The sequence below is a fragment of the Cyprinodon tularosa genome, unplaced genomic scaffold (genome assembly GCF_016077235.1).
Source record: "Cyprinodon tularosa strain WSP-4 unplaced genomic scaffold, ASM1607723v1 ctg26, whole genome shotgun sequence".
Taxonomy (NCBI): Eukaryota; Metazoa; Chordata; class Actinopteri; order Cyprinodontiformes; family Cyprinodontidae; genus Cyprinodon; species Cyprinodon tularosa.
Genome location: NW_024038961.1, coordinates 4,254,066 through 4,273,126, shown reverse-complemented (window position 1 = coordinate 4,273,126; position 19,061 = coordinate 4,254,066). Strand labels below are relative to the sequence as shown.

General features: G+C 36.7%; 1 protein-coding gene across 1 annotated transcript; it reads right to left on the bottom strand.

Moving 5' to 3' along the window:
• Window positions 1–534: 534 nt before the first annotated feature.
• cibar1 (CBY1 interacting BAR domain containing 1) lies at window positions 535–12,403 on the bottom strand. The gene is made up of 9 exons (XM_038288661.1): window positions 12,265–12,403; window positions 8,428–8,662; window positions 8,282–8,350; window positions 7,580–7,681; window positions 7,452–7,457; window positions 7,197–7,301; window positions 6,859–6,972; window positions 3,375–3,494; window positions 535–957 (listed from the first exon to the last, which is right to left on the bottom strand). The coding sequence occupies exons 1-9, from the start codon at window positions 12,291–12,293 to the stop codon at window positions 832–834; spliced, it is 906 nt and encodes a 301-aa protein (XP_038144589.1). The 5' UTR covers window positions 12,294–12,403; the 3' UTR covers window positions 535–831.
• Between the last annotated feature and the right edge of the window lie 6,658 nt (window positions 12,404–19,061).

The following is a 19,061-nucleotide window of genomic DNA, read 5'->3' as shown; positions in this document are numbered from 1 at the left end:
GGTCTAGTATCCCTTGTGTTTCTTGCATATAGATGAAAATTAAGTTTAAGGACTGTAAATTTGCATATATTTTGTAATTTTTCTAACAGATGTGCATGCATGCAATAGAGCGTCAGAGGTTAAAGGAATGAATTATGACAAAAGCAGCTGAGAACTATAAAATGTGTTGAGTGACTCATCCAAGACAGATCAGCAGACATTGTGGCTGCAGCATCTACCAAGATCGTCAACACGCAACATGCTAAACGCACAGAAAAGGTCTTTTAAAATCTGACATGATTGCTGAAAGGCTTGATGTTACACATACATGCATATTAACCCACATGAACACGGACGTTTCCCTGCAAAATATTTCTGTCTCCCATTTGTTCCATTTTTACATGTCTGTGGCAGAGATGAGTCACTTTTAACTGTGGTCGTCACATAACTACTGTCACTTGGACTGATTCACTCTCTCGACAGTTTCTAAAATAACAAACAAGCGCTCTCCTGTTTTTTTTTTTTCTAATGAAAAGTGAGCAGGAGTACACCGTGTACTTTTATTCTTTTATTACGCAGAGAACCATTTTATTTGAACATAGCAAATCATTCAAATACAACGCATATTCAGAGACACTGTGTGACATATAAAAATACAGCTCAAAGAAACTGTTGACAAAAATAAAACTACCAGAGCATAAATGTGTCTTCTACATAACGTAACAACTACAATACTGTTCCAACTGGGTAAAGACTGTTTGGCAGAATCACAGCTTTATTTCGTAAAACAATTTATCTGTTTTTTGTTTTCTTTCTCTTTTTTTTTCTGCAAGCCTAAATAGTTTAATAAGCCTAATGTTCGTCGTCTGAGTCCTCTTCATCTTCATCCTCATCACCCTCCTCCTCCTCAGATTCGTCTTCATCATCCTCCTCCTCCTCATCCCCTCTTCTCGTCTGGCGGCTGCTGGCTCTTTGTTGCTGTGACAACAAATTAAGTCACTGCGCAACTAAAACACTTTGCAGACAGTTATTAGGCACAGTTTGTGCTTTGGTTAAATCCAGAGCATTTGGTACATCAGCTAAGCGTATAGTAAAATGAGCAGGCACTGATGTCAGATTATTCATTCCTTAAAAAGGTACGGTACGTTTTTACTTTCAGATTTCTGTTTCTAGTTTCACCCATCAAGTAAGCCGGTTCTGCAACATGAGTTTCTCACAGTCAGCCTGTATCTTAAAAACAGAAGTGAGTGCTACCGGATAAATTCAAATCTAATCATAGGAGGAGGTATGACGAGTTTCAGGCATGCTGGTGTGACCGGACTGTGTCGCAATGTGTATCTGAAACCTCTAATCCGAAACATCTCTGGACAGATTAAATATCTAAAAATACTGATTTAACGATTTTTGCAACTTCAAATCATTCAAGAACTTAAAAAAAAAAAAAACAAGTCCTCAGCTATACTTCCATAAAACTGAATTCATGCTTAAACATAATTTTCACATTATACCCGTCAATTAATTCCTTTTTATTGGGATTTTATCTATTAGCCCAAAACAAACTTTAGCATAGTTGTAAAATCTGAAAATCAATCTAAATTTGAGTCAGCGCTTTATATAATAATTTCTTGCAGGAATTACAGGTGAAAATCTATTAGAGTATATCTGCCAATATACACTGTAAAATAGATCAACCTCAGCAAGATCAGACATAATCTTAAAAAGACCTTCTACCAGTCATAGCAGGGCCTTACTCCGTCTACTTCTAAGATTTGAAAAATAAATGCTGAATGAACTAACATAATGCTAAGCTAATGAATCTTATTCCTGAAAATCAATAGAAAGATGCTAAAGCTCACTATTCCACCGCCAACTCACTACAGAGGCATGCACGCAACTGAGGGACATACCTCACAGTGGCAGAGCTAATGATGTCATAATCCTTTGAGCAAATACCAACACTGACTCAAAATCAGATGCCTTACATTCATAAACATGAAGAAGGCGCCACACAGTTCAACATGTAGAAGGCAGTATAAAACATTCATGCATATTTTATAGTAAAAAGGTCAGTATTAGGGTGAGTAATCCTTGAAACATTCATTACTTACATTACTTTCCTAATTTGAATTCATCTAAAGCCACAACGATTTTTTCATGATTGCCCTGAATTAAGATCGGTATATGTAAAGGGGTTTTCATAGCATGATGCTGCCAACACCATGTTTAAACGTGGGAATGATAAATTAATTTTGATGTGCAGGATAGATTTTCTACCACTTTACTACCACATCTGACTTATATGCATTTGGCATGTAGGTCAGAAAGTCCACTCTTTTTTTTCATCTAAACAGAACATCTTCTTCCACATCTGCTGGAGTCCCCAGTGGCTTCTGGCAAACGGCAAGTTGGGCTGCTTGTGACCTTTCTAATAACAGCTTTCTTTTTGACACTCTTACATGAAGAATACATTAAAGCAGTGTATGAACTGTATGATAACTGTCCTGTTGACAGTTAAGAATATTTCCACCTCCCCCTTAAGTTACACTCAGTCTTGTAGCTGCTTCAATCAAATGATGGATTGACTGTTTTTAGTTTTTGTTTTTTTAAACCAAACCCCATTTTTAATTTTCCACAAATTCGTCTTTGGATTAATGTCTTGGTTATACTGTTTACTAGACTGAAAACAACAACAACTACAAAAAAACAAGCTGGGGTCTTCATAGAAGTGCAGTAGCCTTGGAACTAAATGGGTGGACAGCTTTCTAGTAGGCTGACTTAGTCGTTTTTTTGCTATTGATTTTATTTTGGGGTATCAGAATAAATACTGCATACTAACAGACACTGCACTGTTCAGTGGCTTATATGTACCTAAAAAAATCTAATCCAAATATGGTTTTCCTTCCACTTTGTAATTATGCCCTCTTTTTTGCTGGTGTGTCAGAAATACAAATTAAATAATCTTGTCGTAATTTTACAAAATAGAAAATTGATTAAATGTAAGTAGTTTAGCAAAACTTTTCTAAATATAGCAATAGCCACCCATAAAAAAGAGCAGTGCTGCTGTCCAGATGCTGGGTAAACCATTAATATTGTAGAAAAGGAATTATATAAGCGGCACGTTGTAACTTGTGCAAATCACGAATATGACGGATGGGGAAATACAACGATTATCCTCTGGCAACTCTTGTAACACTCGTTCATCAAGTAAAAAGCTATGCTGACACGAGGAAGGCAACCGTTAAAAAAAAAACAATAAGATTGTCTTTTATTTTTGCACAACAGTAAAAGTTTTGCATCAACAAACAGGGAAGATGGAATGATTATGAGCAAGCCGAGACAGGCAATTTTAAGGGAAACTCTGGTCAAAACATTTCAGGAGTCTATATACGTCTTACCTGTAAGGTTCCTGATGTACTCATGAAGGAGCCAGTCTGATCGAGGGATACTTTGGAATTGGCTCGCACTATATCTAAGCGAGATTGGAAGTGAGGGGGGTGCAGAGAACTCCTGAACACCTGCAAAAAGCAGTAGGGGGAGCCGCATCAAAACAGTGAGATAAGAATATGGCAATTTTAGAGCAAGGTTTACATCTCTGAAAACTACTGTAGGATATGATAACAGGACAAATCTACATGTGGGTCGTCAGTGTGCTTAGATAATGAAAGAATCTCAGAGGTGCAATCAGTGTGATAGAAAGCTTTGGCTCCAGATCAGGATTTCCCTCATGCTTATCATTGTGCATGTTTTAAATGATTCAATCTCCCAAGTTATGTATGAGGAGTTGCTGAAACCCAGAGTGATCTCAGTAAAGAGTTTTGTTTCAGTATGAATGAAAGGCAGATGATTCATTGCAAAAACACACAAATTAGACAGCGACGGGTGGAGGGAAAACAACACAAGGGCATCCGCAGAAGGAACATCGCTCACAGGGAATCATTGATCCTTTGTTTTTTCCTTTCTTTCCTCAAATAGCAGAGAGAACCTCTCAGCAGATGGTAGACAAAGGAGAACAGGCTGGCATGACTGATCGGATTGTTCAGTATTTACCGCAGATGACTTCAAAGTTAAGCCACAGGGCGTGGACTATGATATGCGGGGACTTTAAAACAAAACTCTCAGCTTTATCAAACAAAGAGCAGAGGGTGTAGATGAAACTAAAATTTAGACCAAAATCATCCAGGAGTTGTAATAAACAAGCTCCTAAAGGATCTTGAGCTAGGAGGGTAGCACCAAGCAACTGTTTACATCCTGGTGGTAGTCTTTTAGTGACAGTTGAATGGTTGAATTGGAGTTTGTTGTGCATTTGAGAAAGCTCATAACCTTGGATTATTTTACAGGAGCAACTACACCAAACATATTCGCTCACAATCCGCATTATTGTGGGCAAGCAAATCCACATTATTTAAACAATACAGACCGTTTGTTGCTCTCAGGAGCTTCAATCAGTTCCAGGTTGGTGCTGTATGTAAAAAGTCCACTTAAGAAATGTCCTTGCTCTTACATATTCCACTATAAACCAGTAGTATTATAAGCAAGTGGAAGTAATTAGGAAGAAAAGCCAATCAACCATGAATTGATGGGTTTCTTATAGTGATGGAGGGGTGTAGGAGATTCTGATGCTCAATAGAGGTTCCCAACTTTATTTAAAATCAAATGCTACAGATCAACAAACTTTATATGGCTTTCAGATTAGTTCAAGAGAAGTGTGTAGAAAGCTTCATAGAATATGAGGGATTGAAATGTGAAGCAATGGAAGTGCCGTCTCAAGAGTGACTTATTGAGCTTCTCTATATGGCAATGTTACAGAGGAGCCTGGGTTTGGTAGTTGCCAGGAGAGCAGTACTTGTCTGACTGCGTTGTGCCAAGTGTAAAGTTTTGTGGAGTAGGGATTATGGCGTAGGTTTGTTAATCAAAAGCTGGGTTTGACTCCTTTTTTCTACTTAAACTCTGAATGCTTCAGGATACCAAGAGTATTTGGATAATTCCATGCTCTCGACTTCCTGGAAAAATTTCTGGAGATGGTCTCTTCCTCCTTGAACATAAGAGTGCAGCAAAAAAGACATTGAAGAGAGAGTTGGGTTTGGGTGAGCTTGGCTGGCTCTCACAGAGTCTGGACCTGAACCCAAGAGAACACCTTGGAAAGTAATTACAAACTTAGAACCAGACATTTTTAGCCAACATCAGCCTATAATTCCATGAATTGGCTTTTAAAAGAGTGATCGAAAAAATTCCCTTGAACACACTACTAGATATTGTGGACAGCCTTCTAGAAGGGGTAAAGCCGTTATAGCAGCAAAGGTTGAATTAAACACTGAGTTGTGTAGCTGAAATCTGTTCTAAAATCATAGGAGTGAACAAGAAGGACTTGCCTTCCTTTTGTAATAAACAAATTGGAAAAAAGCTAAAGTGATCTTCTCTTCATCAGAACATGTTCTTAAAAATTAATTCTCTTTGTCGCCTTAAGGATGTCGCTTTGTAACACCTCATTGTAAAACAAACCGCTATGCAAATTCTTTTATACCAGCAGCAATTCCACTTTTAAACTCTATATAAGTTGGTTGTTGTGTGTGTGTGTGTGTGTGTTTGTGTGTTTTTAAAGATAACTGTGTTATCTTTATGCTATCTTTAAGTGTTTTTTTTATCATTATTAATTTTGATCCTCATTTTTTTTTTTAAATCATCTTATTTTTTCATGCTATTACATGTTTATTTATTTCTTTGTTTGTTTTCCTCATGTACTGCTTAAACGAATTGCCCCTAGTGGGATTAATAAAGTGTTCTAAGTCTTGAGCCCTATGGATTAAAGACCAAAAGAAAAGAAACTTCAAAATATCGAAGTAGCAGTAGTATCATTTAGTGAAAGATTTCACCAAACCATGACCAAACTCTTGAATAACTATGCTTTAGTGTTTTTTTTAAATATTTGCTGCCAACTCCAGAGAACCACTGAAATAGCAGAGAACACAACTAATAGATTGTTTGCAGAAGAAGCCTTTCTAAAACAAGAAAAAATACCAGACGACTTTTAACATAAGCATTCATTATTTTCTAATTTTCCATATGCAATTAATTTAAAATTTAAACTTTAAAGCCAAGTACTTTTTTATTGGCTCAGTATGTGTCAGAAAAGTCTGCATTACCAGCTGAAAAGTATTGGTATATAATGAGCATTATGTATTGATATGTAGTCTGTGTGCCGTAATCATGGAAAATATCTTTCAATAAGATCACATTTCTGTATTAGAAGATGCTTGTTATTGGTTCTGATGTAAAACTATAATCGTCAATGTTGTTTTGTAATAAGAGTTGATAAAGACTGCAAGTTTGGCCACAATGACAACAAGACATTTAGTCAAGGAGTGTGCGCTATCAAGTACGTTATTAGTATCATCATGCAGTAGATGGAATAATAATGAAAGACCACATCCTGTTTTACATTATTCTCTGCTGCTAAATGGTGAAACATGGCCAAAACTGGGCATTTCAAGATGATAATATATAATAATAATAATAATCCCAAATGTACATTGAAGCGGGCTTTAGAAGGGATAAAGCAGTCTAGTATAAAGCTCCTGGAAAGGCCCCAAACTTAAATCAACAGACTATGCTTTAAAGCTTCTCTGGAACATGGAGCACAACCATTTCGCATAGGTCAAATATTCAGACAAAAATCATGCCAGAAACTGGTTTTAACTGTGAAAATCTGTAATTTCTCTGCAACCTGTATGCATGACTTTTTCTCAGTGGGTGTTAGTGAACTATTACAATTGTTTTTAATATTAACTGAAGATGCTGGTTGTTTATCATACCTCTGTGATAAATAAAAAGTTTGTGAGCCTGTGATTATATATTTTAACTTTACACAAGAGATTCCCATACCTCCAGGTCTGCTTCCTCATTCACACTTTGGATACTTTGGAATGCAGAAGTGTAGATCTCCAAAGCTTTGGCATGGAAAGACATCTCCACTGTCACAAATTCACCCAAGACTTTCTACCGGAGAAGAAGAGACTGATAAGATCAACAGCGAAAGTGAGCGTGCGCTGACAGGGGGAAAGAGAATTGTAGGAATAGTTTCAAACAGCTTAAGATGGGCCTGTGTTTAAGCCGAGTTGAAAGACTGCCTAAATCATTGTTGTTTGGTTTCCATTAACTGTTCCCCACTGCTCCACAGGAACAAAACAACTGGAAGACAATTAGGAAAAAAAAATAAAAACCTTTATGTCCTGGATTTTCTGCCGCTCAAACTCATCTATGGTCTCCTCCAGCTTCTTGGTGGTCCGTGTGGCATCCATGGTGGCTCTTTGGAGCTCGCTCTCAGCCTGATGGCAACAAAATGCATATACTAAAAGGCAATATAAACTTGTAAAATGTTTAGGAAAATATGATTTTAGATGCTCCACCATAGAGGACAAATTCAACTTTGTAAAACTGAGGAAATTACGGAGCTGCAAGGTTCACATGGGACACACCTGAGACTGAAGATTTGATCAAGGAAATAAATGAGGAAAATTTAAGTTCTGTAGCTAAATGCTGAACGTCAACCATTGATAGATAAATGTTTCCGGTTAAGAACTAAAGAGAAACAAAGCAAGGATACAATAATCTGTCTGTCTGCAGGGTTTCGGAGCCTGGTCTTCTCCAGTTGAGCCATCTGTTTGGCCTCTCTGTCTAGGGCACTCTGCGTTGCCTTCAGATCCTCCTGCAGAGACACAGAACATTTAGGTATGTGTTAAAATCTGAATACATGTTTCTCACCATTTCAATCAGATTAAATGTTGAACATAAACAGTGAGCCACAACATATGTGGTACTCTTGCAACTTATACGAAATTTGTTAACCTGTTACAGGAGTCCATAGCTTTAGGTCAGCTATCAATGTGAAACAAGACCTCACACAGTAATGTTTAAAACAGCTAGTTTCCCACTGTGTCTTTCAATGGTTTTATTTTGCAAGATGTTTGAATAAGTGCCAGAGTTGCAGCAGATGAGCCAGAAATTTAATATACCTACATCAAGGGAGACACCTTCTTTGGATAAAAAAAAAAATGATGTCATAAAAACCAAATGCTAAAAACAAACAACAAGAAATTTTCAGTCTCAAGCAGCGCAGGTGCTTACTATTGCTTAAAGTATTTCACATCATGATTGAACCAATACTGCCCTCTTGCAGCCTTGCGAGAGTTTCTACAGTTTTGCAGGCTCTGCAACAGCCTCAAGTGGCCATGTTTTTAAATAACTGCCTCACATATTCATTGTGCAGCAGTGAATGAAGCCTGACGGGGTTCTTGATATACCTTACCCTTTTACGTTTCACCACAGCTCCATAAGCTTTTAATGGCTCTATGACTCTGGCATCCAGCCTGTCCACCTATAAGGTAACATTAAATGTTAGATTTATTATTTCATTTAAGATGATGTATATACGTAAAATATATAAAAATCTACCTCAGCCTGGCGGTAGTCTTGAATCTTGGCAAGGTGTTCTGCAAACTGTTTCATCCCTCTCTTTAGGTCAGGTGTCTCTGTGTCCGCATACAAGTTGATTTCTTGGACTAGAAGGTCTGCCTTGTCCCGTAGCCTGGCTGTTTTGCGGGTGTATGCAGCAAACAGTTGGCACATATCTCCAAAGTGTTTCTCCACATTGGTGATGTTCTCCTGGATCTTCCTTGTTTGCTTATCTCTGAAAAGGAATAATGAAAATGATTTAAATACAATAAAAAATAAAAACAATACCACAGAAACATATTTGTGAAGTTTTAATAAGTAGAAAACATCAGAGAGCAAGTATCATGTTAAAGAACTAAGAACACACAAGACAGGTCAGGAATAAAGATTTGGGGGAAGTTTGCAAAAAGGTTAGATTATAAAACAAAACAACTTTTGAACATCAGATGGAAGACTGTTTAATGGAATGTCTAGAAACAGAAAGTATGGAGTATTTCACAAATACAAGCATACAAATACATAAACATCCAATTAAAGTAGCAGTCCAGGCAAGGGTAGAATAAACAAAGAAGGAGATGAGGGACCTGTGCTATTTTCAGAGGGGATGCAGAGATTATAAAGTCAGAAGATATTTACAGGACAACTAGTAGTCATATACTCCAGAGATCTGGCCTTTTGGGATGAACAGCTATTGCCAAGAAAAAGCCTGTTCAAAGTTTACCTAAAAACACATACTGTAGAGGACAGCAAAAACTTGGACTTTAGAAAAAGTGCAAAATGCAAGGTGTGGCATGCCACTAACCAAGCACATCACGCTGTGAGCACACCATCCAGTAATTAAACAAAAGTTGGGACTAGGGCTGGGTATTTTCGCCAAAGTCCTGAATTAATTCGATTTCTATTGTTACAGTTCTAAATAGATTGATTTTGATTCGACCTGTCTTTTCCATAACTCGTAACTTGTAAATCAGACAGTTTAAAATGGAGATGTGAACAAAACTGTCTCATAAGCCCAAATGTGAAAAGTGAAAAGTGAAAAAGTGAAGCCTCACTCAAACAAGCAGACGTGACACAGCAGGGACACAGCAGACATGCATGAACTGCATTATCTTCTCTGCAGCGTTGTCTGTAACAGCTACAGGGTTTTTGCTGGTCAGGCCCCATTTGTTAATGTCTTCAGTCAACCTAAAGGCTTTCTGGCTTGAAGTAAACTTGGTGGTCTGTACCACGAGATGCAAGGCGTCACTCATTATCAGTGTAGTGGGAAGCCACCTTAATGTCTCATATCAGCACATTATCTTTAGCTGTTTTAAATTCAAAATGGTTCCAGACATCAGACTTCAGTTGGGACAGCTTGCTGACAATGTGTTACTTGGGTCGGCATTTGCTTACGCCTGCTCATTTGAATGTGAACCTCACGCGCATCACTATAAAACTAATTGATCTTATTCCCTACAGCCTCTTGCTGTAGGTATGCTTTCATTCAACATGGTAAAGATTGTCGTGAATTCACGGGAGGACAAAGTTAAATGCAAGGAAATCCTGGGGAGGAAACTTGCTAAAGGCTGCAAAGGCAGAAGTTCATCTTTCAGTGCAACAGCAGCTCTTAAGAGACAGCCAGAATAGATGAGATCTAAGTAATAGATGGCTTAGAATGGCCACATCAAAGTTAAGACCTAAGTGTAATTGAGAATCTTAAGCAAGAATTACAAGTTGATGTTCACAGATCCTGTATAATCTGGTTGAGGTTAAGCTGCTTCCCAAGGAAATATGGGGAAAACGTTTAGTAGATGTGTAATGATGGTGGAGAAAAACATCGTGAAATTGCAGCAAATATCATCTACAGAGTGTCTCAGGGCAGATGAGTACAACTACCGACCACATTTAGTATCTAAAACATTGCAGAACTTTCAGTTCCCATTTGTTGAAAACAATGTCAGTTTAAGAAAAATATGGATTCAACATCAAAACAACATTGAACACCAACCAGTTGAAAATGTGTTGTTAACTCATCATGAATTCAGTGTTGAAATATAAACCATTTTTGAGTTATATGTCTAATAAAAAATTTTTTTTACAAACATGCCTTACCGATATATGTCAGTTGAAAAATAACTTTGTTCCAACACCCACAGAGATTAATTAACTGTTGAAAGAGTGTTGAAACATGAATGAGGAAGCCATGTTAAAAGCTCAACTCTCAATCTGATGTTTGAGTTGAGTCTTGGTCATTTGTTCATCTACCAGCGCAGAACTTGGTCAAATTAAATTTATCAGTAATTGTCGATTAGCATTATACTTTGTCCAAACTGATGGTTAATTTGGCACCTGGCTGAAAACATTACGTCACATGTTTTACAGAGTCAGCAGGTTTGGAAATAAAACTTAAGGTTATTATTTGGCCTGCCACAGGCTGCTTTGAGAACATTTTGTAGTCATGTGGTACCTTTAGATTTTGCTGTGAATTCTGCTGCAATAGAGCATGTATAATAGATAATAGTAGGTATGATAATAATTGATTCAGGAGACTTTAAATTTCAGGGGTTTTTTTGTCTACAGAAGAGATTAGGGCCACTGAAAAACACACAAAAAAGTGAACTGATTTCTCAATTTTATTTCAGGATAATATGAGAAAAAAGTCAGAATTATGACTTTTTTCTAAGAATTATGACTTTAATCTCAGAACTCTGACTTTTTTCTCAGAATTCTGAATTTAATCTCAGAATTCTGAATTTAATCTCAGAATTCTGAATGTAGATGGGCACCATGAAGGAAGAGATGTGGGAGCACTCAGCTTCACTGACAAAGATGCTAGTTGTTTGAGAGTAACACAACACAGTAACACATTAGTGGAAAATGATGGAATTAGGCAACTTTAACATGCCCGAGGAGTGCCTGGTGATGCGATTTCATTAATGGAAGAGCAGAAGCTGATTAAAACAAGAGAGCTAGGTTGGTCTCTCTAACAGACATGACTACGGCTTGATGTTACCATGCTTGTTAGCTGTCAGAATTCAGTTAGAATTCTGTGATTAAAGTCAGAATTCTGAGGTTAATGTAAGAATTCTGAGGAAAAAAGTCAGAATTCTTAGATTTAAGTCAGAATTCTGAGATTAAAGTCAGAATTCTGTGGAAAAAAGTCAGAATTCTCAGATTAAAGTCAGAAATCTGACTTTTTTTCCATATTAAACTGAAATAATACCGTATTTAAAAATCAGCTTGTTTGTTTTTCCAGTGGCCCTAATCCTCTTCCCTATTTGTCTCTGCTGTTCTGTTTGTGATTTTTATGTTGAGAAACATGTCATAGAAATTAGGTTAATATTTCTACGTTGATTAGATCAAAATCTACAAATTTCAACCGTTATCCAAATCAACCAAATGATGTTGATTCAATGGCAGCTGAAAACAGCTGGGTTTATTTATAGACAACATAGCGTTAATGATGTGGTTAAAAAAAATATGGCGATGAATACTAATGGAAGACGCTGCACAAAACTGACTGATTTTAGGGTTTATTTATTTCTGAAATTTTATGTGTAAAAAAATATATAAATCAAAAAAATAATAAATTAAAGGCAGTCTAAACATAGAGAGGATGGGATGCTGTGCATTTCACATGTTTAGAGATAACAACAGCGACTGATAGACACACATGCAATAGATTAAAGCATTCAATAGCATCGCCCCATGAATTTGAATAGTTGATCAAATAAATGCATCTTAACAGGTTGCTTAACTATTCAAGACCCGTGTTGTTGTGGGGTTTGAGCTTCTTAACTGATATCTTAGACGTGGTAAATCAGTTGAATGGTGAGTTGCGTGTTAAATCAGTTTTACCTGGCTCTCGCATCAGGCGTACGACTCATATTTACAGACGGAGATCAATCTATCCTGCACACAGCAACGTCCTCTCACTTCTTGCTATCCAACTAGCTAGCATGTAGCACGCCAATAGACCGTTTCCATGGAGTCTTCTTCTTCTCTCATATCATTACGCGTTGAAAACAGCTTGTTGCCCCATACCGCCACCTATCACACATTAGTGTGTAACAACAACAGCTCCTACCCTCTATATTTATTAGTGTTTTGTAATGCAGGTAAAAATGCTCTTTTAATCATATGGGCTTTCTATTTTGTTCATTTATTTCCTAATAGTCCCTCCAATCCCCATTCTTCCCTGCCGTTCTGACTTCTGCACACAGTCTGTTTCTTCAACTCTATGTTCTACTGTTTTTTTGCTTCACATCTCTCACATTTGTTGTTGTCTTTCCTCCCAATTTCTTTTTTTTTTTTATTGTGGTGAAACAAAAATGTATAGTTTTTGGAAATCGTGCCATGATTGAGACCCAGATAGAATAAGTGCATGAAATTAAATTTCATGCACTTATTCTATATTTTGTTACCGACTTTTTTTTAAAGCACTTTTAGCAAATTTATCTCTCATTTAATTACATTTTACTCCTCCATGGGCTGGTGCCCAACCAGACTGAACATCTATACCAACCTTAGACAACCTAAATTAACTGTGTTGAATTTCTAATTATGGCTTTTCTGTTGTCTCCTGACCACTAAAAAACATTTGTTTTAACACCTACTTCATTTAGTTTCCAAGTGTTTTTAATTTTATAAACCCTCCACTTTTGTCTCAGGATATGACCATGGAGGAATAGCACTGATTGGATTGAACTCGAATATTTCCTTATCTAATTCATAGATTTTAGCCAGATTGCTTATTTTCTTCGAGGTGTCACTAAATTCTGGGAAATTAAGTATTTTGCTCTGTTTCAGACTCCATACTCTTTCTCATGTCTCTGGAATAAATGAAATATTATTTATAAAAGATGAAAAATCTTTTATCATTGCATTTCAAAGATACCTCATCGGGATTGCTAAAATAAATTTGTTGTTAACATCCAAATTAGATTTAATTTAAACTAATAATTTAGGTTTCTTTTGAATACACCCCTTAAAGTGGCTTTTGTTACAAAAAATACAGACATAAATGGAATAGATAATTTGCAACTCAATAAAAAGCTAATTTAAATACTTGGAAAAGAAATAAATGGATCATAGTATAGCTAATTTGTTCGGTGTTATTCAAGTCCAGGCTCTACCTGGGAAATTCTATGTTTTCTCTTGTTGTGGTGAGAAAAAAACAGATCTTAAGTTCTTGCAGAAAAACAACACCCCAAAGCATTAAACTGTCGCCACAATCCTTAGAGTAGTCCAGAGCGGTGGAGTAAGCTGTGTTTTGTTTTTGCACTGAGCAAAATCTTTGATGACACCCACATCCATGGTTATAAGAACATTTATGCAGCTAGTCTATTGTAGTTTGGTATTACTACTTAAATGGAGCAACCTTTAAACTGAGCTCTAAGTTCAATTTGGGTAAATAGGGCTACTGTACCTATGTATATTTTTTAGCTTTTTTTAGATTTTCTTGGTTGCTTGGTTTTCTTATGGGCTGCTCGGTGGGTAGTGAATAGCAAAAAGGTTTCAGGTTTGATTCTAGAGATATTAAGTCCTATCTACTTATCTATGTGATTTCCAAATGTTCAGATCCAAACATCAAAGTACTCTATTACTGCTTTTAAGCTACTGAGATGAGTTACAAAATAGCCAAGAAATTGTCTGTTTTTGACTATTTTGATGCTAAGACCAGACATTGTGAGAGCTGAAAAAGAATGAGAGCATCATTGTAATTCCCTCCTCCCTGTTTGGGAATGCATGAATGTCACCAGCTGCTACGTCTGCTCCTCTGTGGAAAACGTCCAAAAACCTTAATTATCGTGTTTAATCATCCGTGGGATTGAAGCAGGGGAGTTTCCACTGTAACAGATTGGAGATGTAAAACAAGGCCAAGGCATTGAGGTGTGTGCCTGGAATCCCCAGGGAGCTCGGTTTATACTGTCAGATACGACTGATAATAGCATAGACAACGCTTTTCAAAGACAACTTTATGATATGACCCTTATCAATGTTTGAATTTCAAATCCAGTTTTTTCTTCCCTGCATAACTAACGGATTCTAAAGGTTTACAAAATAAATACTAAAGAAAGTTTTGCAAGATCCCACTTTTGATCATACTTTCTTTTTACTATTAAGGGCAAACAAAATCCAATGATTTTCACGTGAATGTCTGTTATCAGAAAACTAAATTAAAGACATGATAAATGTAACTCATATATAAAAAAAGGACATTTCTCAGAAAATTATAGACTTCTCAGTTGTGGTTACATCCCATTGACTTCTCTGAGTTTTGCCTTCGGCTAAGACTGGTGAATGTCACAATTTATATGAAACAACATGTGAGGTTTTTATTCAGGTAGTGAAAAAGTGATGCACCTACAACCCTCAGAGGTAAAGGACAGACTTAGACTTAGACTTAGACTTGACTTTATTAATCCCTTGGGATTACTCCCTTCGGGAAATTGTATTTCCAGTAGCAGGAAAAATAACTCAACTCCAGATCATTACTGATCCCTTCATCTACACTAAAGCATATAAAAAGGTTGAATTGAGAAAAATGTGAAATTTTTGTTTGTTTTTTTAATAATTTTTTACATGTTAGATAAAGAAAAGTATTTTCTCAGCTTATACATGTTAGTTTACAGACACAATCGAGCAACAAACAAAATAGGATCAATGTCACAAACTTAAAAAGCTTATATGAAAGTGAAAAAACAAAACAGAAATGTTCAAATAAAAGAAATTAATGTTAAATTGATTAAACTAAAGCAAACATAAATTCAAGACTTGATTAAAATGATTAGCGAATCTTTCATCGTTGTGGCTAAGCCAAAGTGAACAATAATGTTTCAGTGCTGCTCTAGGATAACTGTAAACAAAGGCCACTGCAAACATTAATAAAATAGTTTGCTTTATGTTTTGACATAAATGGATCAGCTGCATTTATTTATGTCTATGCTGTTGATAAAGGCTCTAGCAATGGTAGTTTTTGATCAGCTTCAGCCCCTGATTTATTCATTAAGTTAACTACAGACACTATTAGAGTCTATTGTGAGTACTGCTTTCATAAGAAAACATGTATCCTGGTATTGATAGAGTTGTTAATATCTATTCATAGATTTTAAGACTCACTGAATGACATTTTGTCTATCTGTCCAATACTCAGCACCTTTACAAAAAAAGGATTTACCTTGACTGTGTTTACATCACCCTGCCACATGAGGGCAACCAAGTTCTGTTCATAATTTATATTAGTTTTATTAAGTTATGGGTGCAAATTCAATCATACTTATCCCTCCAATCTTACATAAAAAATAATAAGTCCAACGCACAAATTTTCCTCAGTTCATTCTCATATATGTACATTTTTGTTATTGTTGGGCCCAAGATAAGATTAAGAATGCCTAAACCTTACAGTGCAAACAACAGCTGCCTGTCAGTTTGACTGCAGATTTGTGTTTCAAGAAGCTCATTGCTCTTAAATCATTTAAAGTGGCTGCTGGTAAATGTATACAGGGGTTGTGACATCTGTTTTCACTGAGGGTTTAACTTTGTTGAGGAGCAGATGGTGTTTGTTCCAAACCACCAGTTAATATGGAAAACACTGCAGCCACCAGCAGTAGCTCTCTCTCTGCTGGTTTCATGCACTCCTCACCGTCTCTGTCCCTCTGTGCCCTTTCCTTCAATCTTCTGCCACCCTCTGTGCTGCAGCAGCAGAGCCGTGTGGCCTGTTGAACAGATTGGGAATGACATATGTCAGACGTGGAGGGACTTAGTAGGGCAGCCAAGTATGCTGCTCCCAGCATGCTTGCGTGCTGCGCCCTCCTTATTTCAGGTGTGTGTTGTGGTGTGTGGACCCCAGATGTGAGACATTTTTTCCCCCATCAATATCAATATGGGGTCTGTGGGAGGCCTCTGTGTGTTCGGGGAGGCTGAGGATTATGAGCGGTATGATATCTTGTTTGCCACTTGATGCATAAAATGAAGTTACAGAATTAGAGTCAATATCTCATCATGCTGATTTTTGCTAACTTTTCTCAAACTCTGCATTCCTCTGGCAGCACATGCAGAGCACACAGAAAAAGATTCCAGGGGGAAATATGCCTGTCTTTTCTCTCGCTTTCAGATTTGGTTTTATTGTTATAACCCTTATAAAATAAGAATCGATTTGTTCTCAGACTAAATTAAATGCTCTCATGGAGGATGTCGAAATGAAATAAAGCAGAATTCTCTGATCAATCAAATTGGCAGAAAAGATCAGTCTTGTTTAGATTAGATTTAGTTTTTTTTAATGTTCTTATCCATTATTAGGTTGCACTCTTGGGCGGTCCTAGCCTGTTTGGAACCCCGGGCAAACAACAGATCCTTCGTATCATTATAGAATTAACTTAAAGAGCAAAATAAAATCCTTCTCTATAGACTTCTCAGAAGTTTCTTTATTGTACCTAAAATAATATATATATACACACTCACCGGCCACTTTATTAGGTACCCTATGCTAGTAACGGGTTGGACCCCCTTTTGCCTTCAGAACTGCCTCAATTCTTTGTGGCATAGATTCAACAAGGTGCTGGAAGCATTCCTCAGGGAGTTTGGTCCAAATTGACATGATGGCATCACACAGTTGCCGCAGATTTGTCGGCTGCACATCCATGATGCGAATCTCCCGTTCCACCACATCCCAAAGATGCTCTATTGGATTGAGATCTGGTGACTGTGGAGGCCATTTGAGTACAGTAAACTCATTGTCATGTTCAAGAAACCAGTCTGAGATGATTCCAGCTTTATGACATGGTGCATTATCCTGCTGAAAGTAGCCATCAGAAGTTGGGTATATATATAACAATTAGATAAATTAGGCTATTTTTTTTATCAGAAAATCAATCTGCAAATTTAAGGGCAGGATTATTTCCCCCACGGTAATTCATTTATCATTCCTACATTTTCCATATTTAAGGTCAATTTAACTAGATTAACCATCTACTTAATATGATAATAGCCTGTAAAATTAAAAACACAAACAACTTCATATTTTTTTGCCATGATCTGTTATATCGTAAACAGTCCTATTGTATACAGTTGCAAGACTACAGTAACAGACTGTTTTACATCCAATCAGCTCAAAGTATTGTACTAAACATCCCTCATTTTCACGGACAGACTGGACGGCAGCCATTATGGAATGATAACGTAAAACTTAACTCAGTTCTACACATATCAATCTGGCTACCAGGTCCAACTACACTAATGCACTAAAATAACCTATAGTGAAAAGACAACATACTAATAAAATAGCCTTTTTAAATAAAAACAATACATCAAATTGTACCAAAACAAATCAAATCAAATAGTCAAATATCAAATAAGATCTTAAATAATGCAGATGCAATGTCACCTGAAACCAGGTGGAAAATAATTTTTTTATTTCAATAATTAGTTTTTAGAACTTCATAGATACACATAACTACATGTAAAATCTCTATTTGAAAATGGAAACTGCCTTTACCCACACATGGTACTTTATGTGACACTGTCCTTCCTTAATACTCGCTGTTCCTCTGCTAAACCCATATATCTTCTTAATGTAGTAATGATTCATACATGATTAAATACATATAAATGTAAAAATTCCTATTTATTTAATATAACTGTTTGCTTTTGTTGCTATATTAATGTAGAAATGTAAAAAAAACAACAAACAACAATAAATTGTTCTTGAGGACCCCATAGGGCCCTGAGTAATCACATAGTTTGCTTTTGCCTTGGGCTAGCAACGCTGGTTTGTTGATCCGATATACTATGATTTAGTTTTGATAAAAAAAAGAAATCTACAATAAATTTTGTTTTTAAAAAATGATTGAAATGTTTGTGGTAAAATAAGCCTGTATCTTCGAGGATCTTAGGTGTATTTTCTAACCCCTATATTATAGCATACATGCCAGCTACTGCCAAAAAAAATCATTAGCCATTTTCCTTAATGCATAATTACATAGATGTAGAAGAGTTCACATTAGATCTTACAGATTTCTCCTTCTGTGCACATTAATCCATAAACTCTGCCAGAATTATAGATGAAATTCCATGTTATTCCACTTTAACTCTGGCAACCTTGAACAAAAGTCCTCACTCTATAGTTAAGCGGGTGCTTGAAGGGCAGGCAGACGCAGACATGGTCCAGTGCTTTTATTGACCCGCTGAAAAACCTCTCCGTGTCTCCAGGGGCTTAGAAGCTCAGGTTAGGGTCTTTGTTGTCTGCGTTCATTAGTGTCTACCTCACCATCCCTCTTTTCTTTCTCTCTCACTGCTCTCTATCTCTTTCTCCAAACACCTCTTTTTTTCAGACTCCCTCAGTCTGTCTATGCGGTTCCCCCAAGGAGACAGAGAAGAAAATGTCACCATAGCAAATTAGTGGGAGCCTCCAACACTGCCTGTCTCCCTCTGTTTATTCCACAGAGTGATGGCATCGCAGAAGGAGGTTTCAAGAAGTTTATGTGTCAAAACTTAACCTTACTCAAAAATGAGAGTCTGTGACCCCTGTACTCTAATAATTTAGTTTTAAGGAATTTAAAAGTATATTGTTAGTTTTTGGTTTAGTAAACCACCAGTATGAAACGAGGTAAACTTAAAGTGCAACTTCCAGATTTTTTCAGTCTTTTAATTCCTAA

Bases quoted from the DNA above. Each gene is read 5' to 3' on its own strand.
- cibar1 (XM_038288661.1), bottom strand. From the start codon at position 12,293: ATGAGTCGTACGCCTGATGCGAGAGCCAG. The intron at 8,351-8,427 runs GTAGATTTTTAT...GTTACCTTATAG, and splicing joins AAGACTACCGCCAGGCTGAG to GTGGACAGGCTGGATGCCAG. The intron at 6,973-7,196 runs GTTTTTATTTTT...CTTCTCCGGTAG, and splicing joins AGAAAATCCAGGACATAAAG to AAAGTCTTGGGTGAATTTGT.